The sequence below is a fragment of the Anolis sagrei genome, chromosome 1 (assembly GCF_037176765.1).
Source record: "Anolis sagrei isolate rAnoSag1 chromosome 1, rAnoSag1.mat, whole genome shotgun sequence".
Classification (NCBI taxonomy): domain Eukaryota; kingdom Metazoa; phylum Chordata; class Lepidosauria; order Squamata; family Dactyloidae; genus Anolis; species Anolis sagrei.
Genome location: NC_090021.1, coordinates 181,839,741 through 181,865,503, shown reverse-complemented (window position 1 = coordinate 181,865,503; position 25,763 = coordinate 181,839,741). Strand labels below are relative to the sequence as shown.

At 40.2% G+C, this 25,763-nt stretch overlaps 1 protein-coding gene across 1 annotated transcript in view; it reads right to left on the bottom strand.

Moving 5' to 3' along the window:
* TMEFF2 (transmembrane protein with EGF like and two follistatin like domains 2) overlaps nt 1-25,763 on the bottom strand; it is a 297,666-nt gene that overhangs the window by 240,198 nt on the left and 31,705 nt on the right. The window contains exons 3-4 of the mRNA XM_060780754.2: nt 21,262-21,391; nt 15,083-15,109 (exon numbers count right to left, since the gene is read on the bottom strand). Of these exons, the coding sequence (XP_060636737.2) occupies nt 15,083-15,109; nt 21,262-21,391 (157 nt within the window). The remainder of the gene's footprint in view (nt 1-15,082; nt 15,110-21,261; nt 21,392-25,763) is intronic.

Here is a 25,763-nt window from a genome sequence, read left to right as displayed (position 1 = left end):
AATTAACTGCAAGCTTTTCCATATAGAGCAAATCCATGCAACTCCCTACACACAAGACACTATGTTACTGTCCAAAAAAGTAAGTCACTGTATGATCACTACAAAAACAGTGGATTAAAATAGCCTGACAGTGCTATTCACATTGCTCAAACATGTGTACTACAGCGAGATCAAGAGAGCATCATTTAGAGAGAAACTAGTTACAGAGCAATGGTAAATCCTAAATAGGTTACAGCTTCCCCAATTGCAACTGCTGGCCCTGCTTGCTCTGATGGGAGCTAGAGTTCAGGTACATCTGGAGGATCATAGACGTTCACATCATTAAACATGAAGGCAAGCAGATATACCGCTCCACAGAATACTTATCCATCCAGGAAAGTGTTATTTTTTTACAGCAGGAGTGGGCAAAGTGCAGCCTTCCCAATTTTGCTGGACTTCTATCCCCTGAATTTCTCACTAATGGGCAGATTGGATTGGGATAATGAGAACTGGCAATCTGTTCACCCCTGGCTTACTGAGTAATGGCATTATATAAAAGAAGAAGAGGAGGAGACAGAGGAGGAAGGTGCATTCACACTGTGGAATGAATGCAGTTTGACATCACTTGAACAGCTATGACTCAATGCAATAATAATAATAATAATAATAATAATAATACTTTATTTGTACCCCGCTACCATCTCCCCATGGGGCTCGGTGCGGCTTACATGAGGCCAAGCCCAAAATACACCAAACAACATCAATAACACAACATTAATAAAACAATCAATAAAATACAAATCATATAAATCACATAACAAAACAACTATCAATAATGACGTATAAACAGTTTTAAAATGGCTGGGCCAAATGTAATAAATTAAAATTGAAAATATGCTGACGTGAACAGGTAAAAATATAACAGGATAGGATTTTTCAGAGAGAAACGAGGGAACAACAATCCATCCTAAGTCAGTATTTAAGTGCTTTATGAGGGTATATTGCTGAGAGTTCTCCTTATTCTGGGAAGGCACACTGGAACAACCATGTTTTCAGGCTCCTCCTAAAGACTGCCAACGTTGGAGCATGTCTAATGTCCCTGGGAAGTGAGTTCCAGAGTTGAGCAGCCACTACCGAGAAGTCTCTCTCCCTCATCCCCACTAATCGAGCCTGCAAGGGAGGTGGGAGTGTGAGCAAGGAGATCGTGTGGGTTCGTACACAGAAATGCGGTCACGTACGTAGGTAGGCGGGTCCCAAACCATTCAGGGCTTTGTAGGTCAGAACCTGCACCTTGAATTGGGACTGGAAAATGAATGGCAGCCAGTGGAGCTCCTTAAACAGGAGGGTTGACCGCTCCCTGTAAGAAGTAGTTAGTAGCCTGGCCGCCGCCCGTTGAACCAGTGTAGTAATTTAGTGACGTGCCAGGATTTTTTTGTCAGAGAAGGCTAAATACCTTGTAAAACTACAACTCTCATGATTCCATAGCAGTGAGTCATGGCAGTTAAAACTGTGTCAAATAGAAACTCTACAGTGTAGATCAGGGGTCCTCAAACTAAAGCCCGGGGGCCGGATATAGTCCTCCAAGGTCATTTACCCGGCCCTCACTCAGGGTCAACCTAAGTCTGAAACGACTTGAAAGCACACAACAACAACAACAACAACAACAATCCTATCTCATCAGCCAAAAGCAGGCCCACCATTCCCACTGAAATACTAATAAGTTTATATTTGTTAAAATTGTTCTTCATTTTAATTATTGTATTGTTTTAAGTGTTTTTGCACTACAAATAAGATATGTTCAGTGTGCATAGGAATTCATTCATGCTTTTTTCAAATTATAATCTGGTTGCTATTTCAAACAATGATGGGGTCTGATGTCTGTTGGGCATTTTGGCATAGTAACCCTAGAGTATTTCAGCATTGGTGTTGGAAAATGTCACAAGTGTCTTTTCCCCATATCCTGGCAAAAAGATACAATGTAATTAAAAATAACGAACAATTTAGAACCTTTTTATGCTGCCTAAACTCTGCTGCCTCACTCTGCCCAAGACAAACTCTAGCCTCCTAAGCTGCTCTTTCTTTGTGTTTTGCTCAGATGATTTCTACCCATCCCTCCTCCAATTTTTGAGTACTTCTAGTTATTTTCCTGCATTTTGTAATCCAGAAGGTCAGGGTGGCCTTCATCTAGCTGGCTAGCATAAAATGTACAAGGAATGGAAACATTCAGCAAGTGCTTTTTCAAGTGCTAGTAGAACAAGTACTACAATTAAAATGAGCTATAGCAAGCAGAATAAAATGGTTAAGGCTTAGGTGCCTGCTTTTATAACTGTCCACACAAACAGAACCAAAGTATTAAAACTGACACTCACATGAGGGTAAAAAACAAGGTTTCCTTTCCATAACTAGAAGGTTTACAGAAGCTGTAACCCCATCTACTATGCGCCAAGCACCAAGTCAGAAAGACAATGAGAACCCTAGTGCTTTCTAGAAAACAGAAATCTTGAGTTATAAAGTATCTACCTATAACTGGATACACGTTTCGGTAATGAGGGTATAACACAGTTACATTTGGGGCGGGAAAACAAAACGAGTGGTGCCAAGGTTACTTCAGTGATGTAACAAATAACATTTTCTGGTCAGTTTTTAAAATACCCTTTATAAGTTGCAATGTTTAGCGGGTATTGCGGCACTTGGCATCCACCGGGAAGTAGTAACCCATAGTAAAAGGACCAAGGGAGTGACATCTCTGGTCCATTCCCTGTTCAGATATCAGCCAGTACACCAACAACTTACATCAAGAAATAGTTTTCTAAGATCTACAGAGGCACTCACTGGAACATCTCAGCAAGCAAGAGTCCAAAAGTGGCAGGCTAAAACCCAGAACCTCAACTCATGGCTGATACTGAATGAGAAACTCCCTCCTGGACAGACAGAAAACTGGGCGGCTTGGAAGGCACTGAACAGACTGAACAGCCCCATTTCTTAAGGTTTTCTTTGCATCTCATGGTGCTCTGGCACCATGAGATGCAGAGAAAACCTTAAGAAATGGGGCTACAAAGTGGAGTCCATGGCATGCGAGTGTGGAGAAGAGCAAACCACAGACCACCTATTACAATGCAACCTGAGCCCTGCCACATGCACAATGGAGGACCTTCTTATAGCAACATCAGGGGCACTCCATGTGGCTAGTTACTGGTCAAAGGGCATTTAATAGAATGCCAAGTTTGCAAACTTTGTGTTTTTTATTTTTGTAAATACAATACAACTGTTTGGTTTGCTCTTGACACGATAAATAAAGTCGCACCCCTTTCAAGAATTGTTCTAGTTTTATTCCATTCTTTTATGAAACCTGAGGTATTTTTAAAGCAGTGAAGGAGAAAAGCAACAAGAACACAAGAATGAATAATAAGAATGAATTACAGTACAACCGTCATATCTGCGGGGGATACGTTTCCAGATTTTGCATGAATATGTAAAAGCATGAATAATAGCAAACACTGTTGAGCTGAAGAACTTCCAACCTAAGAATCCCATGGAGTCATGTTGGAGGAACTAAAAATGCCTAGAGAAGATATAAATGGATAAATGAAACTGTAATTACCATGGATATAGGTATTGTACCGTACTTTATAAATAATTAGAATGAACTACTTTAAAAAGGGGTTTTCTAGACTGTACGTGCATACTCACTGTACACACACACTCACATTAACATGAAAGTACTCTAAGTCCTGTCATAGATGAAAAGAGAATGTGACGGTGCTAATAACAGTTCTAATGCTTTCACTAATGACCTAATCATATGTGGCAAATTTTGGTGGCAACTCCAGTTGTACCACATCTTTGCCACAGAGTTTACTGGCTCCCACTCTACATGGGAGAAGTACTTCTGGGGTGCCTCTGGGACAAAACTGTGGTGGAACTGGAGTCGAAAAAAGCTGCTGGTGGCAACAGAGGAGGCTTGCCATGTTGCACTGCTCTCAATGGGCAAGCCAGCCAGCAGATGCTTCCTCCCATGTAATGAGGGAGAAGGGAAGCTGGACAGTGTGGGGCATCAGGCAATAGATCCCCATGCTTCCTAGGTGGATGCTACCAGGATTGCTGCAATGTGCAGCAGTCCGTGGCGATTCTGGCAGCACATGTGACAAGGTAGTGAATGCTGGCCAAAAGCATAAAGATGTGGTTGAGATGTAGTATAGTTATTGTTTTGAAAGTCTGTTGGAGCCAAGAAGCCATGGAAAAGGAGACAGGGAAAACTAACTGTGGAACAGCTCTAGTGGTTTTTATAGCATCCCCCATCCCAACATCCCAACCCCAAGTACTTCTTTGTTACTTGGGAGTTTGCCACAACAGGATCTCCTTCCTCCATCTCCATCTGATTCTGGAACCAAGCAGGAAGCATCCCCTGCCTCTGATTGGCTGGCAACCCAATAGATTTCCTTTGTCCAAATCAGCCTAGCTTTGCCATGCTAGAAAGGATTCTCCGGCTGTTCTCATCCCTTAGGAAAATTTCACCATGAAACAAATTTATTAGTGTCCTAACACCATAATCATTCCAGCAGCACACTCCTCTGAAAGTGCCAAAGAAAACTTCCTTCATCATCTCACACTGTTTTTTCCCCAACACTTGCTTTAATGACACCTAAAATTATGGTTTTTATTACACAGCTTTGTACCTGCTAAAAGAGGAAGCTGTGAGAGTGTTTAAATGACAAGGATTATTTTTCCCCCTCTGGCACATTAATATGATTCTGCACCTGAAATTGCACCGGTTGTCTATTCAATCATGGATTTTATATACAAGCTGGGCAGCTTTGTAGACCTTAAAAAGGGATGCATTGACTTGATCCTGCCTGCTGCACAGATCTACTTCCCTACAAGCTGCCTAGTCAGTCCCTGAGGCCCTGTTCTACTTGTCTTTTGTCAGCCTGTACTTTTCATCTGAAATTGTTTGGAAATCATGCTTTTAGTTGCTGTGCTCTTTGAGCCTAGCAATCATTATCTTGGGAGAATGGTTGACTTTGTTCCCAGTATATTTCTAAGAACAATATTGATATATTACCCTTTTTTTTTTCCTTTGGTGTCTTACTGCATGAATTTGAGCTGCCAATTTAATATAATTATTTGGGGGAAAGCCAATATAAATACTCTTTTTCTCCCAGCCTCTCAGTCCTCTTTCTCCTGCTCCTCTCTGCTGGAACATTTTTAGTCAAGGTACAGAATTTAAAAAGAGACATGGAGGCAATGAAGACTGTATATGTTCCTTTCTTTTGGATTATAATATTCATATTTTGACAGAGTCTGGGAAGTTTTGTCTGAAAAAGTAACTTTTCCAAACTTTGTCTTGTGGGGTTCCTCAGGGCTCAATATTGTCTCCCATGTTGTTTAACATCTACATGAAGCCGCTGGGGGAGATCATCCGGAGTTTCGGGGCACCATGTCATCTGTACACGGATGATGTCCAACTCTGTCACTCCTTTCCACCTGCTACTAAGGAGGCTGTCCAGGTCCTGAACCGGTGCTTGGGTGCTGTGATGGTCTGGATGAGGGCGAACAAATTGAAATTGAATCCTGACAAGACAGAGGTACTCCTGGTCAGTTGCAAGGCCGAACAGGGCATAGGGATATAGCCTGTATTGGATGGGGTCGCACTCCCCCTGAAGATGCAGGTTCGCAGCTTGGGTGTGACCCTGGACTCATCGCTGAGCCTGGAACCACAGGTTTCGGCGGTGACCAGGGGAGCATTTGCACAACAAAAGCTTGTGTGCCAGCTGCACCCGTACCGTGGGAAGTCTGACTTGGCCATGGTAGTCCACGCTCTGGTTACATCCCGTTTAGACTACTGCAACGCTCTCTACGTGGGGTTGCCTTTGAAGACGGTTCGGAAGCTTCAACCAGTCCAACGTTCGGCAGCCATGATTCTAACAGGAGTGGAACGCAGGGAGCATACAACCCCCCTGTTGCGCCAACTCCAATGGCTACCGATTTGCTACCGGGCTCAATGCAAAGTGCTGGCGTTGACCTTTAAAGCCCTAAACGGTTCTGGCCCAAGCTACCTATCCAACCACATCTCTGCCTATGACCCCACCAGGACTTTGAGATCTTCTGGGGAGGCCCAGCTCTCAATCCTGCCTGCCTCACAGGCACGGCTGGCGGGGACGAGAGATAGGGCCTTCTTGGTGGTGGCCCCTCGGCTGTGGAACGCCCTCCCCATGGATATTAGACTAGCTCCATCATTAATGGTATTCCGCAAAAAAGTGAAGACCTGGTTGTTTGAGAGCAGGCATTCGAATAGTCAGTGCAATGAGTGTAATGAACATAGGAATGGAACAATGGATGACGGACCTGGATCATGTTTTTAGTGATGAGACGCTAGTGAATGGTTATTGTTGTTAATCGTATATTATTGTATAATGTGTTATGATGTTAACTGTTTTTATACCGTATTATTGTAGCATTGAATTTTTGCTGTTCTGTTGTTAACTGCTGTGAGTCGCCTAAGGGCTGAGAACAGCAGTATACAAATAAAGTAAATAAATAAATAAATACGCAGCTTACAGGAGTAGGCAATTCATATGGTAAGCCCTGTTCTCCATTCATTTCTCAAGCAGAGGTGATTGGATGCTACTCTGTGGGTGAAAATGGCCCCTATTTTGCCAAACTGGACAAGCTACATAAGAAACTGAAGTGTTGTTTTCCATATCTTCTAACTTTGCCTCCCTTAAGTGTGTCCTTACCAAGATAAAAAAGAAAGAAAGAATGCAAACAACAGATGAGTCATGAACATACCAAAGAATACCTGTGAGAAGGGTTCTATCCTTGGTGAGGATTGATAAGAAGAACACTTTCACCAGTAGCATCTAGGACATTACCAATGAAGCCTCTAAAAATGGGATCTGGTGTTGCAAGCCAATCTTGCTTTGAGTAGAAACATGTTAGGATAGCTTCTCTTCTTATTGCACCAATCTGTTCTTCAAGCGCTTGATGAAGAAACTTGACAGTGCTTTTAGGTTACCTATGTTGCTGGGCCTTATCTCCTCTCAACCCATGCACTGCCTCTTTTCATCCATGTCTTCTCCCTTTTTGGGCAACTCAGGCTAAGCAATTAATTACTTTTCAAAGTTTACAAGCACTGTACCTTTCAACAATTTAAACATTAATTTCAAAAAAGGAAATAAGCAATTTTTGTACTATGCAAGAGGGACGTCAACTTCCCATTGCCAAACCAGATCAGGCTGGAGTTTGCACCAACTAGTTTGCAAACTGCTGGATTGCAAAAAACAAAAACAAAACAAAAAACAACAACAAAACCCCCCAAATCCCCACAAAAAACCAAAACTAAAAATAGTCTAGTAAGAAGTGTGAAAATGCTGAATCAAGAAGAGAAATTTGCATCAGTGCCAGGAATTCTCAGCAAAAATTCACAATTTATTGCATGATTTTTTTTAAGAAATGGAGAGAGTAAAAGACAAAAGTTATAAGGTTGCAGCAAGAGGTCCTATCAGTCAGCTTGCCGGAAGTTAAATGGCTAGCACTATGGCTATTGGGAAGCAATTCAAAGTTATGCCCCTGACATGTCCAAAATGACACACCACTGTTCTCAAAGTCACTGGATTGCCAGACCACTGAAAAGCACTTTGAACACAAATTCAAACAGCTTTAGCTGCCTAAAAGATTCTGTTTTTTCAAAAGTACTCCTTTAACATGAGTTGAATACTGGTTTGGAGAGATTCCACAGTGATGTTGTGAGGTGGTAAGCCCTTCTCTTCATGGTTGAGGAGCTGATACATGTGCTATGAGCCATGTACAATAATGTATCTGGTCATTCTATTAGAAGATCTCCTTGCCAATGTCAGAAAGTGGTGGGGTAGGATGAAAGCGATTCGTTGCCTTGTCAAACCACCTCAATGCAAAAGGAAGATTCACATTTCTTTCTCTCTCTCTCTTTATTCTTGTAAAGCACAAACTCTTGGCTGCAACAGAAGAACAGACATAGACAGATGTGGCCTATTTCTCCTCTGATAACCTTTCATGTAGTTTTATTTCAGGATGCATTGTTGTTCATCAAAGATCATTACAGAAATAAAAAAAGATGCCAGGTGTGTTATATTCAAACCCAGTGAGACACTAAACACAAGACTCCCCTCTTATCCATAATTCAGTTATGTGGATCTACCAGTTACACCAAATTACATTAGTCGTCTCCTGTGTATCTTATGTCAAAGCAGCCCTGTGTTAATAACTGTCCCGTTTATCTGACAATCTTTTTTGACATCTGCCAGACAGGTTGGATGAATGAGGCTATTTGGATAATGAGGCACTGAGTTGCCAAAAGAGAGAGAAGGGGGGAGAGATATGAGAAAAGAAAACAAACTGCTCTTTTGAAAATCTTAAAACAACAACACAAAATGTGAACATAAGGGAACCTTTTGTAACAAATCAAATAAAGAACAAATAAATGGAACGGTTTGAAAAATTCTGAAATTAAGCCTGAAATTTCAGAGGATGAGAAACATGCAAAGTAAATGAATTTGGAACTGTTACTGAAGAATGATAAGACTGCTGGAAGTTGTTTTGATGAGTCCAATGCACTGCAATACAAGTATCTGTTTGCAACATACAAATAAATGCTAGGCCTGGGCGGTTTCGTTTCGTTAATTCATAATTCGTTAATAATTCGTTGATTTTTCCAATTACAAAATGATAACGAACCATTCTGGAGCAATCATTAAAAAAAAACGAATTTTTAAACACGTTTTGTAAATGCTTCGTATTTCGTTATTGTATTCGTTTCGTTATTGTTCTGAGGTCGTTTCGTTATTATTTCCGCATGTCTGGGCCAGTTTTATGGTTTAATTAGTGAAAAAAAATTATAATATCACACCAACAGTCAAGAACAGAGGGAGAGGGAAGCTTCAGAAGTTTTTGGAGGTTTTTTAGCGTATTTCGCGGTCGCGTCCGCCATTAACGAATCGATTATTATTGTTTCGGAAATCGATTCGTTAATTTTTTACCATTTACGAAATTTCGTAAATATCAAACTTTTTAAAAGGAAAATTTTGTAATTATTTTAAATATCGAACCAAAAATCCCCCCAAATACAAATCGATTTTAGAAACAAATTTTTGCGTTGTTACCCAGGCCTAATAAATGCCATAATATCCAGGTCAAAATGTCACACACAAAGGCTATTCATATGGCGATTTGACACCTCTAACTGCTATGGAATCCTAGTCTTTGTGGTTTGTTGTGGCACCAGAGTTAGCAGAGAGAGAAATGTAAATATTTCACAAAACTACAAATCCCAGAATTCTACAACACTGAGCCATAACAGTTTATGTGGTATCAAACTGCTATAATTTTTCAGTGTGAGTACAGCCATAACGTGACTGTAAGAGTGATCAAGTGCATTATGTATGAGAAGAAATGCAAATATATTCAAGACTAGCGGTCCCCTGCCACACATTACTGTGGCCCACATGGGGGTTCTGTGTGGGAGGTTTGGCCCAATTCTATCATTGGTGGGGTACAGAATGCTCTTTGATAGTAGATGAACTGTGAATCCCAGTGACTACAACTCCCAAATGTCAAGGTCTATTTCCCCCAATCTCCATCTGTGTTCATATTTGAGCGTATTGAGTGCTTGTGCCAAGTTTGGTTCAGATCCATCATTGTTTGAGTCCACAGTGCTCTCTGGATGTAGGTGTACTACAACTCCCAGACTCAAATCAAGGTCAATGCCCACCAAGCCCTTCCAGTATTTTCTGTTGGTCATGTGAGTTCTGTGTGCCAAGTTTGGTTCAATTCCATCGTTGATGGAGTTCAGAATGCTCTTTGATTGTAGGTGAACTATAAATCCCAGCAACTACAACTCCCAAATGACAAAATCACAATTTTTTGAGTGATGGCCACTCCTTGTGTTGTGAGAAGTTTTATTGCCAAATTTGGTGTGATTTCGTTCATGGGTTCTTTTTTTTTAAGGTACTCATGCACAGAGCATTTAGATAGATAGATAGATAGATAGATAGATAGATAGATGGCTTATGCATAGAACCTGTGATATTTGGATGTGAAGGGGAAACCACTCCAGATGAATCCATTCGATCTGACAAAAAAAATGTGTTTGAGGACTGCAATCCGAAATCCATTACACAAAAAAGCATCAAGCACAGATGGGAAGATTCACTTGAAAATCCATCTGAACATTCTGTCTGCAACTCTTTACACACACATCAGGTCAACATGATAGAGAGATCAGCAGGCAATCTTCTTGAGACAACCTGTGTTCGTAGCAAATTGATCTATTTCCATTTGCTACATTCACATATATCTTTGATGCCTAACCACATTTGGTACTCTCACAAAACCTTGCCTTGGAGGGAGCTGCTATTTCAGTCTGCTGCCTACTTCTACAACATGGAACAGCACCCAAATACTGACATGATGCATAAGAAATGACAGCCCCGTGTTCCATCTCCAAGTATACATTTTGAGATGAGAGCCACAGTTTCCATCAATATTTTGGATGTGATTCCAAAATCCAAGCTTATAATGAACACTGTCTGGTTGCACCTCTTTCAACTCTCTCTGTGTTGTGATGGCTGTCTCTTACAGTCCACAAATATGACTGTGAGGTGGATAGATATATTGCAAACAAAATGTACTTACTGTCCTTTTTTCCAAGAAAAAATTCTTAACTCTGCAGGCAGCACACATTCATTTGTACTGGATAGCCTGACTCTTGGCAGATGCTGCTGACTGACACACAGAACCAAAGCCAAGCCACCCATCTGGTCAATACCAATAATCGTTAATTTGACACAGCAAAGGGAAATGAGTTTTCACAAAATTCAGAAATTAAACTATGCAGTTCCTGTGTAAGAGAAGGCAATCTGACCAGACAGTGAACTGTGCACCCTCAGCATACATTTCTAATTACTCAACATGAATCATAATTGAGTAAATTGACTGTGTTTCTCCCAAGTCCTCACAGTACATAGTAGCAGAATGTGGAAGTTACTTTTTAAAACATTTCTAAAACCTTTAGTTACTTTAAAAAGTGAATGTAGTTGTACAAGGCACAGGAAAATCCAGCAACTCAGTTATGTCCGGCTCCTCCTCCCCCACTTAGACAGCCCTTCTAAGCATGAAAATAATTAAAATGTTACACTATAACATAAGCCAAGTTATCCATCATTAAATTATAATCATATTGTAATGGTTATGACTTCCTTGTTGGAAAAGGGAATTAACTACTTATTATTTGTAACCAATTACTTCTAAGCTCTGCTCATCACCAGAATATATTGGGATAAATAGATTTTGAGCATAGTGCGTAGCTTCATTGTAAAAAAAAAAAGGTTAATTAATGCAAGTGTGATTGCTTCAAAGAGGCAACTTCCCAACAAACAGGATAAATACGAAGTTGGTAGATCATTACATAGCCTTGATCTATAAGTACTCTGTAAAACAACCCATCTGTTTAGCTGCCTGTGGAAACACTGATGGACCATCACCTAGTGAGAATCAGGAAGCTGATTTATAGGAAGGTGCAATTTCAAAGATCCAGGGTCTCAGAGAAAGAAGTCATTCCATTAGCAAACTCTAGCAAAAATAAATAAATAAATCTGAATTGCTTTCCCCTGTAATGAGGATGAAGATCACTAGAGATCTGGATGAGATCCCACATAAAACTTCCTTGTCACCCCTAAGTATTTCTTTTTTTTTTTGACAGGACATCAGGAGCTGTTTTGCACCCCATTACCTTGCCCTTACAGTTACCAAGCTGGTGATAAGAGGACAGGACAGGAAAGAACTTCAAACTCCCACAAATTGGTTCATCTAAGTTCAGAAGGCAAAGGAAATGTGAGTGAACTTATGGGTTTATTCTATTCTATTCTATTACTATATTTATTATATTTATTTATATTCCATCTTTCTCCCCATTGGGACTCAAGGCGGCGAACACTCCATACTAGGCAAGTTTAAAAGGTGCAATACAAAAGTTAAAAAGCAATTAAAAAGCAATTAAATAGAAGCAGTGTGGCAAAAAATATTAAAATACAGTAGCTATACTAAAATAGCATTTAAAATCCATATTTCTACCCCTTCCCCTTGACTGAATTATCTCACTGCCCTCTCCTCTCCCAACTGGTAAACAGCAGCACTAATGACCTGAAATTTGTTGGGTGGCTAGTTGGAGTGTTTTGCACAATGGGCTACAGAAGAACATCTTGTGTTCCATCAAAAAGAGAGAGGCATAAGCAAGGATATGCCCACACTTATGCATGCATGTATGGTGGACGGAATTCTAGCCAATAGTTCCAGTATCAAGAGCAGAAACTTTTACAACAACATATTTTTAGGTTACAAAAACTGAACTTGCTCTTGAGCTACAAATCTCAGCATCCCTCTGCCAACACATCCATGGTAGCTTTTCCCAAACTCTGTTGCATGAAGACAAAACAGAAAGCAAAGACCAAAGGGTAACATGTCTTAGGGTGAGCTGTGCTCCATTCTACCCAAACCCACACTTCACTATTCAACTATTGTGCACAGATGAAACAGCCCTATTTATTTGAATCCCTACTACCACTCACAAGCATCTCCAGTACATTTACTTACTTTAAAACAAAGCACCAAACATTTATTTTTTTACAGACAAAAGGAGTTGGCTTTATAACAGACTCAAGGATTTATCAATGAGTGGAACACTCAGCTGCAAGCCAGGCAAACAAGTTGTTCTTGTGCAAAACAAGTACATGATTTACATGTACAGTATGACCCCCATATTTGCGGGGCGAGTACCTGTAGTCTCATTTATTTATGTCCTCTCCAAGAATTTTTTATTATTCATAGTTTTACAAATGCATATGAAATTCTAGAATATATCCTTTGCAGATGCAGAGTTTGTACTGTGAAAGCTCCAGGTCAAATCCTACCATTTCCAAGACTGTGGAAAGATTTCTGTCCCAAAGCATGCATAATTATTGGCTATCAGTGTGAACAAATAATACCATGGCAAATGGACCTTACTTAGACTTTACCTAGTACTAAGCTTGTGCATTTTGGCTGAACCCTGATCCATTTCTGTTTTCCAGATTCCAGTAGACTCCCATATTTGTTTTTGTGCACCTCCTGAAAATGGACAGATAGTTGGATAGCCAATTTAAGGCTGCAGCTGGAAAATTCAGCTAGATCCAGCCCATTGGTGGCAATAGAAGGCTCCACAGGGTCCCCTTCTCATCTTTTTTGGGCTTTCAGGATGAAAATGATCACACTTGGAGGAGACATTTACCACTGTTAGCCCACCAAGTTTCATAATATTTGGGCCATCCCCTGTTTTCTATACATTTCTTTTCTTTTTAGAAATAAAATCTCCTTAAAGCAGTGGTTCCGAACCTGTGGGTCCCCACATGTTTTGGCCTTCAACTTCCAGAAATCCTAACAGCTGGTAAACTGGCTGGGATTGCTGGGATTTCTGGGAGTCATAGACCAAAACATGTGGGGACCCACAGGTTGAGAACTACTGCCTTAAAATGATTCCCTAAAACGTATTTCTGGACCTGTCCTGTAACTTCTCCAGGAGCAGCAGCAGGGCTTAAGATAACACTGTCTCTGGGATCCTTTTCCCTTCAGTTTTTCAAGGAAACCTGGATTTATGGGAAGGGCTTAAGGAAGCATCCTTCCTAGGACCCTTTCCTATCTTCCTTTCAAGGGAGTCTGTGTCTGAAGAATGGGGTTAAAGAAGCATCCTTCATGGGACCCTTTCCTTAGACACTGTTTGCATAATACAAGTCACTGCATTCTTCTATTCTGATTGGCCCAACAGGCAGGGCTCACAGGGAAATCACATGCGATCATCACGTGGCAGCCTCTCCGCGCTGTGTGGTGCCGAATAGGGGAGGAGCAGCTGTGATTGGCTGCCATGTGGTCCCATAATGGACAAAAAACGTGATGGCTGACTCCTTACCATTAAGGCCATCAAGCCAGATTGACTGAAAGGAACCGACCACTCCAAATCCATGCACAAGCCTACTTAGTATTAGGCAAAATCTCTACATTCCAAGATGTATCAAAAAGGAAGAGGGAACTTCCATAGTTGGCTCAAAACTATCCAAAAATTAGTTCTGCACAAAATATTCTAAACAAAACAAAAATGTCAAGAGAGTACACAATAAATCTGGCACACATACAGAATGAGCGACAGAAGAATGAACAATGGCCAGACCTGCACATCTGTGACAAAGTACTCATTGAAAACTTAAGCACAAGTTATACCATAAAAAACTCTAAACAAAGACATTCTCGAATTCTGACCACGTCATGTGCAAGAGTGACTTCAGTCAAATATGCTTCATCCCTCTGCCGGAAGAAATGCAAACAGTCTGGGCACAATCAAGCCTAAGCAAAACACATCCAGCATGGGAATTTCCTTTGAATCTCATGAATTTCAATGAGAGACCTCTGCCTATTTACTCAGAGGTAAGTCCCACTGCAGATAGTGAACCTGTTCCTGTTTAAATGTGGATAAGACTACAGCCTTAAGTGCTTACTTTTGGATGGGCTAAGCTTATTACCTACAGAAAGGCTTAACTGAATAAACTAGCATGGAAATAAATATGTCGGATATGACTACTGTCGAAACATGGATTTTTCTTCTTCATTTCCTTCTGGGTTCCACTCCTCTCAACACTGGGAAACAAAAAACCGTGGGGAACTCTCTGAAACCACTTTTAAATTTGTCAAGCATACAATAACAAAAATAAACAGGCCCATCACAAAAAGAGATACACGAATGCTAGTAACAGTAGATGGAGATAGAGTCCTAGTTGAAGCATGAATAATACAAAACTCTCTCAGGAGCACAAAAAAAAAAAAAAGGAAAGCTTTCTGAATTTTCTCTAAAAAAAAAAAAGCTCTTTGTTAGACAGCTGCAGTGGGAATAAAATGCATCCTGTCACTTGATGAGGAAAAAGTGCATACAGGAGGCAATATAGGATAGCACAACAGAACCACTAGTAAGGACATTGCATTCTAGTAAGCAGTTTGAACAAGTTCAGTGATGTGTTGGGGTGGGGTAAAAGCACTAAAACATTCCTACCTCCATCTCCAGATCCAGAGCCTGCATCTGTAAGAAAGAAAAGAGAGGAGGAAAATCAATACATATGTATCTGTATGCAGGAGGCTAGCTTATATGTATGCAAAGCCACATCCTGTTTAGTTAAATGTATTTGAGAAAACTGTGCTTTTGATGTCATTCCTCTGTAAATTATAGAGATCTGGCCTAAATGTTTCATGTGAGCGCTCTTTCTGCTGCTGAAATTATCGTTTTAAGTTGTATAAAAATGCTAGAGGTATCCCTGCTTTAATTCTCCATTTACAGCACCAAGGTTGGCAATGCTATTTTCTTTCACTATGAAATTTCATTTCATGTTCTTCAGCAAGATATTTGTTGAATTTTCGCTCTTAAAGGAAGCTCTTCAAAGCAAACAGGAATAAAGCAACATTAGGTGGTAGGATGTGTGGAGTATAATCTACAACACAACCTCGGATAAGACACAACACACCCACACCCGGTGGTCAGTACGAATGCAGCTAACCAGATCCTCTTGGTTATTGACCATTGGCCACATTGTCTGGGATTATTGGATTTGTGGCCCAATAATATCTGAAGACCTAGGAATGGGGAATACTATAGTTTATGTCACTGTCTAAACCACAGCACTTTATTGGCTCTTTTAAATTGAAATGCCACTGCAAATGCTTCAAAGTTTTAAAGGCAGCAACAAAGACATTCTACTCTAGTTACTTCAACACTGCTTTGGTTTTAGCCATTGCAGGTTGAGCATCCCTTATTTGGAAGTCTGAAATGCTAAAAAATAATAATCTTAAAAACTGTCCACATGGGTAGCAGAGACGGTGGCACACCTTTACTTTCTGGTTCAGTATGCATCAATTTTGCTTCACGCACAAAACGATTAGAAGCAATATATAAAATTACCTTATGGTCATGTGTATAATATGTATATGAAACATGAAAGAATTGTGTGTTTAGACTTGTATCAATCTCAAAGACATCTGATTATGTACATTTACACAAATACAGATATTCTGAAATAATAACAATTAATAATAATAATAATAATAATAATTATTATTATTATTATTATTTATACCCCGCCACCATCTCCCCAATGGGGACTTGGGGCGGCTAACATGAGGCCGAGCCCAAAAATAATACAATGAAATAAAATCCCAAACACATCTTGTCCCAAGTATTTAGAATGAAGGATACTCAACTTATACTTATGCATTCTCTGTACACTAAATTATCAAAACAGCAAAAGTCATGCTATAGAGACCTCATAATACTTACCTTTTTTAGCATCCTAGGACACCAAAAGGACAGTCCAGCAATGGATGAGCATGCTGGCCATTACACAACATCTCTGGAATTCCTGTTAGAGCCCTGATCCCAACTGGAGTGGAAGTGTCATAGGACACTTTCCTCCTAACATGGGAAAGCTCCCATGTTGTGCTGGCTCAAATTCAGCACCATTTCAGTTCAATTTCCCCCATGTGATAGAGGAAGTGTCCCTGCCATTTTGCCACTGAGGCTAGCAAAACACCATTGGGGGTGGGGTGGGGGAGAAGTGATGAGGTTGTAGGTCTTCTATGTCTAACTCCTTGGGACAAGATGTATGCTATTGCTACAACCATAATGAAGGTGCTTCTCCCATACATAGTTACTCTGAAGCTATGAACTGTTACTCTGGTTCTTTAAGCCGTCTCAAACACTTACAAGATGTTATGACAATGTAGTTCAATGGTGTTCCCAACCAACAAAAAACAATCTGCATCTTTTTCTTTCTTTCTTTTTAGTCATGCAGTGCTGGCTCATTGTGAGAGGGGGCATTGCCCAAGTGCCCTCAAAATCATGGACTGGACATGGATGCCAGTGAAGAGAGATATCACTTGTTCTAAGGGTTTGAACTAATAGTTCATAGAGGACTTTAGAGATCAGGTCAAGGGCCATAAGACTAACATCCTTTATCTAATGGCTTTGAAGAAGAGCTGAATATTCTGCAGTGATCACTCTGGCAATGAATGCAGAAAGAGTGTTTAATTTACTTGGGACAGGTAATAACTGAAAACAAAGGCTAATCCTAGATATGTGTTTGTGTGTGTGTGTGCTTGCACGTGCATGCACGCACACACACACACACACACACACTGTTTGAACATTTGTTCCAAGACTCTGGACCAAGGCATATCAGTTTAGTATTCTACACCCGGATGACTAGTCACTACAAAAGCTTTGTTAAGAGTCCCTGCAGTTTGAAATGCACATTGAACAGAAATTTCAAAGGTAGTTTAAAAGTAATTTTAATATTAAAAATCAGAATAATTCTTTAAAGAAATCTTTTATATATGTGTGAAGAAACAAGGAAAATGAGACAGATCAGAGCTTTGTTCCAGCAGAGACCCAGTTCACAACACTCTGCAGTGTCACAGTCAGTTAAAGAAAACCAATGGAGTTCTTGCAAGATGTAACATTGGAATTCTGTCTGAAAGCTGAGACTCAGAATCCCAATTTATCCACAGTCAAACCCGGTTAGTCCAGTTTGCAAACTTCCATCATCATTCTGATTTTCTGTTTAAACCTTCATTTTAAATGATGCGATGATAAATAAGATTTGCCATTAAAACAATTCACTAATGTATGCATGTCTAAATAAAAGATGAGACAGCAAGCCATTAAAAAAATTGTGCTTGTTTTTCAGGTAAGGAAGTTTTTGAAATGAGACTTTGAAAATCATAATTTTCTACTGGGGGGGGGGGGGAGGATGGGAAACCTCTCCCAAATATGTTCTTCAAATGGACAGTATATCTTGTGTTAAAAACTTATGGAGAACTTGTATATGTGTTTGTCTTCTACTTAATGCAGAGCTTGAAAAATGGAATTTCCAACCACAGATTTTTTTCCCACTTATGGCAGATAGCAGTTAATGATGAAACTATTTGAAGGGTGTTCTCTGTGACCGATGCTTCATGTATCATGACTTTTTATTATGCTCAATGACACCACTAGTGCCCACTCTTGAAACAACAAAGGGATGACACTAGATCTCACATACCAATCCTACGTTTACCACTTTTCCAAACAAAGGTTTGTCTGCCATACAGTAGGATTCATTTTCCGTACACATCTACATGTACTGAAAAGAGATCTGGTGAAAAGGGCTACAAAGCCATTCTGATGTAGTCCTGGGAGTGTTCCCAGGGGCCTAAGACTGTATACCTGGCCGGCTGCTATATCACTGCCATCAAGCTACTCTCTCCCAGAGGTGTGCTGGTGGTGTCACCTTTCTGGTCACATGACATCTTCAGGAATATGATATCACTAGTAAGCCTCTGGGATAGAACTGCTTCTTGGCAAAAACACACCAGTGGATCTATTGGTAGTGTAGGTAGTGGATCAGGAATGGATCCAGCCTGATCCATCTGTCCACAACTCTTAAACTGTCAAAATACTATGGAACTTCTAGGAAGCTCAAGAGAAAATCCCGTGTTTCACTATCATGGACGAACAGCTAGATGCTGCAGTTCTGCAGTGAATCCCACCATGCATCATGTGAATTCCTGGCAGCAACTGAGCAGTGAGTCCACATTATTTTGGCCATATAGACATAGCCATGGTCATTCTAATCTTATCTTTACAGAGACCAAGAGCAATAATGCAACTTTGTGCTGCTTTTCATGATTACAAATGAGATTATCTTTCTGAGCATTTCTCTGAGCCTGAAGATCTAGGCAAAAAGTTTCCTGATTATTATGTGAGCCTGATAAAATAAGAAAGCATTTGCTTCCTTCTGTTTAATCTCTCTTCACTTTTTACATTTTTATGCATTTCCTGGACACTACAAAATAATGACCATTGAAGTCATTCTAGAACTCTTTTATGCCTGGTTTCTTAAGACAAAATGACTAACATTGCTTCAACAATGTTGAAGATATTGTTTGAGTCTCCCACTTTGAGTCTCCTTTTTGGAGAGGAAAAGTGGAGTATTAATAATAATAATAATAATAATAATAATAATAATAATAATAATGCTCATGGTACATAGTATCTCTGATTCTTAGAGCTGTTTCAAACATGTTGCTGACTTACAACTTCCTTCTCCTTTTCCTATATTCTCCTATGACAGCTTCCTTCTATTAGGAAAATGCCCCAGTTCTAGATGCTATGACAATATAGTCAACAAACCAAAAATACAAGAGCAATCTAGGACCTCATCACATTAAGCAATTCAAACTGGGGGAAAGTAGGGGAATCCATGGGACAGAGGGACAAATCTGGCAGACTGTGGGGGATACCGTCACCCTACACCCTACCTTGCCCCATCGTCCCCTTCCCTATCTCATGGAGGGAAGCGTTGCTGCCTGGCCTCCCCCTGAGCTTTCCTCATTGATTTTTTACTAGAACATGGGAAGGCTTTTATGTTTGCTTGGCTCCGTCCTATGACACTTCCAGGATGCAGCCAGGAGCCCTGTTGGAAGTAGTCCTATGTCATGTGATGGGCTCTGATGGGCTCTGTCATGGCTCCTTCCTGCAAGCTGAAGATTAATGTTATGAGGTCCTTTGTGTGGATCTCTCTCATTCCCTTGGACACCGGTTTCAAAACTGCTGTGTCATTTTTTAAAAGTATAGAGTGCAATATATTTGTATTATATTCTTCTTTTCATCTGAGTAATATTAGTAATAATAATGGTAAATAAGTGGATGAGAGCAAAACTAAAACTAGACAAGTCTATCCCATTTTCGTGCATACTTTCCAACTATCCTGCATTAGTACAGCCAATGTCATTTCCACTGCAATTTCACTTTTCAGCTACTTTTTAAGAAATGTTCCAGTCTCTTTCTTCTCCTCAGACTTTCTCCCTTTGTTCTTGTGTCTGTGTTTTGAAGTTGTGTGTCAACTTATGTTGACTCCATGTATTTTTCATCTGGTTTTCTTGGGCAAGGTGGTTTTGCCAGTTCCTTCCTCTGAAATATAGTCTACAGCACTGGATATTTGCTAGCAGTCTCCCATCCAAATACTAACCCAAGTTGAAAGTACTTAGCTTCCAAGATCAGATGGGAATCGGTGTCTTCCCTTTCTTTCAATTGCTTTAAACCAAGTTCAAAGTACAAAAGGAGTTTGCACTCAATTACCTCAAAAGAGGGGAAAAGAGAAGAGAGAGCAGAAATTTGCCCTGGCTAGTAAACACAGCAAAAAGCAAATTGTTGCAACCTCTCCTAGCTTGTATGTTCTTTCTTATTAATAGATTTTGCCTTCTTGCCCAGACACTGCTATTGCTTGGCTATACAAGTCCCAGTTTTTAACTATGTAATGCTGGAGGGGCTGAAATACTATCATGGTTACCTTTCCTGCCAGAGGTTACTGGGCAGCTTTTGTACTGCATACAGATATAGATAAAAAAACAGCAATAAACTAACCATGTAAAAGCTCATAATTGTATTATTTAGCAGGCTATTTTCTTTGGCAGGTTTGCTCTAAACCAGCTGCCATTCCGCTTATTCAATTTTATGGTAAAAATGGGAAAGAACACAATGCAAGCTCTTTTGTGGTTTCTGCTCTGTCTAGTTAAGTAAGGAGAATTCTTCTGCTTTTAACTATATATGCATAGCCAAGACATAATACAACTGTTAAAAGAAAGTAGACCAGTTCCTTCTGCTCTGAAAAACTATGCCAAGACAAAAAGGATCAAGAGCAGTTCTGCTCTGAAAGACTATGCCAAGACAAAAAAAATCTGTAGTTCTGCAAGAGTGCCAAGCTTTCAATTATTCATCTGGGATGAGTCTGGGGCAATGAAAAAAATGACTCACCATACACACACAGCCTCTTGGATTTAGTTTTAGGCCAACTTCTAGATAAGAGGGTGCAAAACACAGCTTGGTGACCATATGTATCACAAAACTATTTATGCATCCCAACTCATCCCAAGAATACCCCAGATTGGTTTTTTTCTTGGAAATAAGTGGTATTTGCCCATCACCTCCAAAAACATTGATAATTTGCATATTAAAGAGGCACCAGTCCATTCAATATACAACATCAAAAATACATTTTTCCCAAATCTGGAAATATTTCCTGCCGCCCCTACTTTAGATGTTTGGGCATTATTCAAAAGCAATGCATGTTCTGTTGACATCAAAGGACAAAAAAATCACTCTCCTTAACCTGTTTTCCCACCTCCATCCTGAATAACACCTACCAGTGGCACATGATCCTTCTGACATAACGAGTATTTCGCTTTGCTGTTTGCAAGCAGCTTGTCTCAAGTAGCATTCATTTTGATAAGTATCACCATTGGAGCCACACACAGGTACATAGTCGCTGTTGCACTAATGAGAAAAAAGAAAGATAGCAATATCACAGTTAGTAAATAAGTCCAGTGAAATGGCAAAACCTCCACCCTTTTATATCCAAACACCAGATTGTAAACAACTTGCGAAAGAATAATGTCCTAGGACCGACCTTGAATCAGGCTCATTTACTCAAACCCTACAGGTATTGAAAAATCTATAAAGAAGGGATGTAACATTTTCAAAGCTCTTAGGCATACAGCAAACCGATGGCAAAAATAACAGTGGTTTGAGCAGATATTGTTGAGGGATTTAACCTAACAGGGATGACAAAACCTGGCAACATAGCACAAGACATGTCACTGGTTCAACAAAACCAGGCCTGGTCTCTCCTAAGGATGAGGGAAAGGAATCTCTGAGCAAAAACAATGAAATGAATTTTGGGGTGTAAAGACTCCCCACAATAGTCTGCTGTAGACTTGAATGCTCCTGACTTGGTAACCCTACCTATCGTGGTCACACAATAATAGCCAGGCACATATCCCCACATATGAGGGGTTTTTTTATTGCATTTCCTTATTTCCTTTCATATTTCCTTCATTATGCCCTGACCTTTCCTTTCTTTCTCCTTCATTTCTCCTAGCACAGAATTCCAGGTGGCTAAAAACACAACAGATTCTGAGAGGCAAAATATCTACTATTGGCAAGGAGGCCATACTTCAAAAGAGCAATGGTATCCGATATGACCTCATCAGACAGGGCTGAATTTGGAATCATCCCCTTCCCTTTCGCCATGGAGCCTGTCGGCTCCCATCCTACAACACACGGCTACTTCCAGCGAGGCTATGTGGTAAAAGAGAAGGGAACTGGCGTATGCTGCCACAGTGACAACATGGGAGACTTCTTGTGTTGCATGGAGATCTATAGGGGTAAGCTTGTCAAAGGCCTTCATTGGAATAAAATATTCTACAGCCTTAAGGTAGCCTTCATGTAAAATAAACAGTATGACCATTGGCTGAATTATATTTGGAAAAGAAGTCTTTTGCATCTCCATTCAGTTGAATAAAAGCAGTTAAGAGCCACAACGGACAAAAGCCACAATCAATTCTCATCAAACAAAGGATGATCAAATAATTAGGGAAGATGCAGGTGCTGCAGTACCCCATGCTGCATCAAGGAATACAAAGGAGGCTGGGCCCAGGGACAATGTCACCCCAGGGTCAATGTCACTGCCCAGGTGGCTAAACTATAAGCACCAAGGAAGGGAAGAGGCAAGCGGAGCAATGGGTCCATTTGCTCATTCCAGACAGTCAAGAAACTGAGTATCCAGATGGGGTCCAGAATGGAACTACACGAAAAAAGAACAAATAAAGGTTTTGAGTACATAGATTTCCAGTTGAACGTGGCATCCCTATATGAACCCCAAACAATTATACAATACAGTCGCCAGCATGGCATAGTGGTTTGAGTGTTGGACTATGACTTTGGAGTCCAGAATGCCCATTCAGTCATTAAAACACATTGGGTAACCCTTGGTGAGTCTCTGAGACCTTCCACACAGCCTTATATCCAGAATATCAAGTCAGAAAATCCCACATTATCTTATGTGGACTCAGATAATCCAGTTCAAAGCAGATATTGTGGGATTTTATGCCTTGATATTCTGGGATATAGGGTTGTATGGAAGGGCCCTCTCCCTCAGTCCCAGAAAATCTTGTAACAGGTTCAATCTAAGGTTGCTAGAAGCTAAAAATAATTTGAAGGCACACAACAACATTATAAATGTCAAATAAATGCACCCATTATTCATGTTAGTATAAACTCTGTTGTTGTTCATTCATTCAGTCGTCTCCGACTCTTCGTGAACTCATGGACCAGCCCACGCCAGAGCTCCCTGTCGGCCGTCACCACCCCCAGCTCCTTCAAGGTCAGTCCAGTCACTTCAAGGATGCCATCCATCCATCTTGCCCTTGGCCGGCCCCTCTTCCTTTTCCCTTCTACTTTCCCCAGCGAGTATAAACTCTAGACTTCCAGAAATATATTTTACTCCTCTTGTTCTTGTATGCAGTGCTGCTATTCAATGCAACTGACTTGAGCCTCATTTTTAAAAAAGCTCCTCACAGATCCAGACGTATCAAGTCTGTCACTAATTCATATCAAAGTGACGCCATGTAGAGAGGAAAAAAACAGAGCATCTGCAGTCAGTGATTAAGCCACATTTTATCAGTCCACCTGAAATTCTTGCTAAGCATTGCACACTTTGCTTCCTGCTTTGGAAGAAAAGGACACTGCCCCCACTCCCACCCTGTGTTCATTTTAATAAAAATAATTCCATTTTGTAATGAAAATTAGGCAACCTACAGGGTGCAGTTATCACAAGATAATCACACTTTGAGGCATTAGAGATACTTGGCGGTGCCCTACACCTGATAATTATGCCAGGGATGTGATTATCTTGTGATTACCGTACTCCTGATATGCCTCATTGTTTAATTAGACCGAATGTAATGATCAAGATTATATTTTCTTTTACAAATGATCACTTTTGTTTAAAATCCAGTAAAAAAAAAAAAAGGAATTCACCCTGCCAATTAGCTGTTCTGTATTAAAATGTCTCATGATAGACTAATATGCATGACACATGCACCAAATGAAATTGAGAGCTATGATAATGACAAACTTCAAATATGCCTCAAACACAAATGATCAGGGTGTTGATTAACACGTAGACAGCCAAGAAAGGTTATCTTGATTGGTGCCACGGCCCAGAAAACGGCCCAGAAAATTATTAATACTTGGGTACAGTGACATTTTCAGCTTGGCCAAGAGATGAAAAATGTTCTGTACATCCCAACGCCTGTTCTGTTATTCAGGCTCACAGTCCTGCCACTGCTCCCTTTTTCAAAACAGATCTAAACCTTCTAAAGTACCCCCTTGCTAAGCCAGGGTTTTGAGGGAACTCCTTCCATACTGATATGCTTGCCGAGACACCCTTTAGCACACATGTGAGCACCACACAAATAGGGGTAGAAATATTCAAAAATATTCAAATAATATGTACAAATAATTCAAATTGAATATTCTTAAAAATCAAATAATAGTTATAAAATGGGTTTTGTGAGCACCCCAAAACTCTATCAAGGGGTATTATGGACAGAGAAGAATGGAAGTTATTTCTTCTGTAGGGAGAAACACATGCAGGCTTTTGCCAAGAAAATAACAATTTCTGTGCAGAAAACTAAAGTTGTCCACAGAAAATAGGATTTCTGTACAAAAATTGTATTTTCTACACAACTTTCCCCTGCTCTTTCTCTTTTCCTTAAGTCCTAAACTGTTAATAGCCTTCGGAAATTGGGCAGTAAGGAGAGAGAAAAAAACAGTAAAAGTACTAATTCTTGCCAATGAGAATGAGATTTCTAAAGCTCTGAGTACCTATCACAATCCTTGGGCCATAGATGACCACTGTCTATGTCTATCAATCAAAATAGTTTATTGTAGGAGCCCAAGGCCATGACAAAAAGCACCACATGTGCACAATAATACTCTTGGAGCAGAGGCGGCCCTAGGTAATTTTCAATGGTCAGCAAACAGTACCCCCCCCCCCCAACCAATCACCGATATATATTATATGTTCATCATGGGAGTTCTGTGTGCCATATTTGGTTCAATTCCATCAATGATGGAATTTAGAATGCTCTTTGATTGTAGGTGAACTATACATCCCAGTAACTACAACTCGCATATGTCAAGGTCTATTTTCCCCCAAGAGCGCCTCAAGAGCTCCCCTGGGCAAAATCAACTATACTGCAAATGCTTAGTTTGCGTAATGGGTTGAGCCGCCCCTGCCTTGGAGCAACAGGCACCAGATATGCTAAACAGAAATTATAATCATGTTCCCACAAAGAGCAAAAACAATGCAAGTTAACTATAATTAAAGTACATTTTGGGAATCTATATGTGTCTTCCCTAGTTCCTATTAGCGTCGATGTTTCTGCAACATCTGCAGCAAAAATTCCAGTGATACTGTTGGGAAATATTATTGGTGGGGAGCATACACATTTTTTCCAAGCAGAACTGCATTTCTATTGGATTATCCAGTGTACAATTTTGCTAAGTAACCAGGTATGAAGTCTCTTTGTGCCATGTTTATTAACATAATCAATGGAAATGTTGTTCTGCTATAGATGGCGAGAGGTCCTCTGATGCCCCAACAAATTGAGAAACTGCTCAGCTATACTTTGGAACAGGAGACATTTCTCCATAATCCATGGGAGGTTGACCTCTCTTATTTTTCATCCATGTCTTTCCCAAAATGGTGACTGAAAATGATGATGTGAAGGGAAATAGAGATATTTGGGAGGAGGGGTTCGAGAGAAAGTTGCTTTTATGCATTTTACATGGTTTGAGGGGA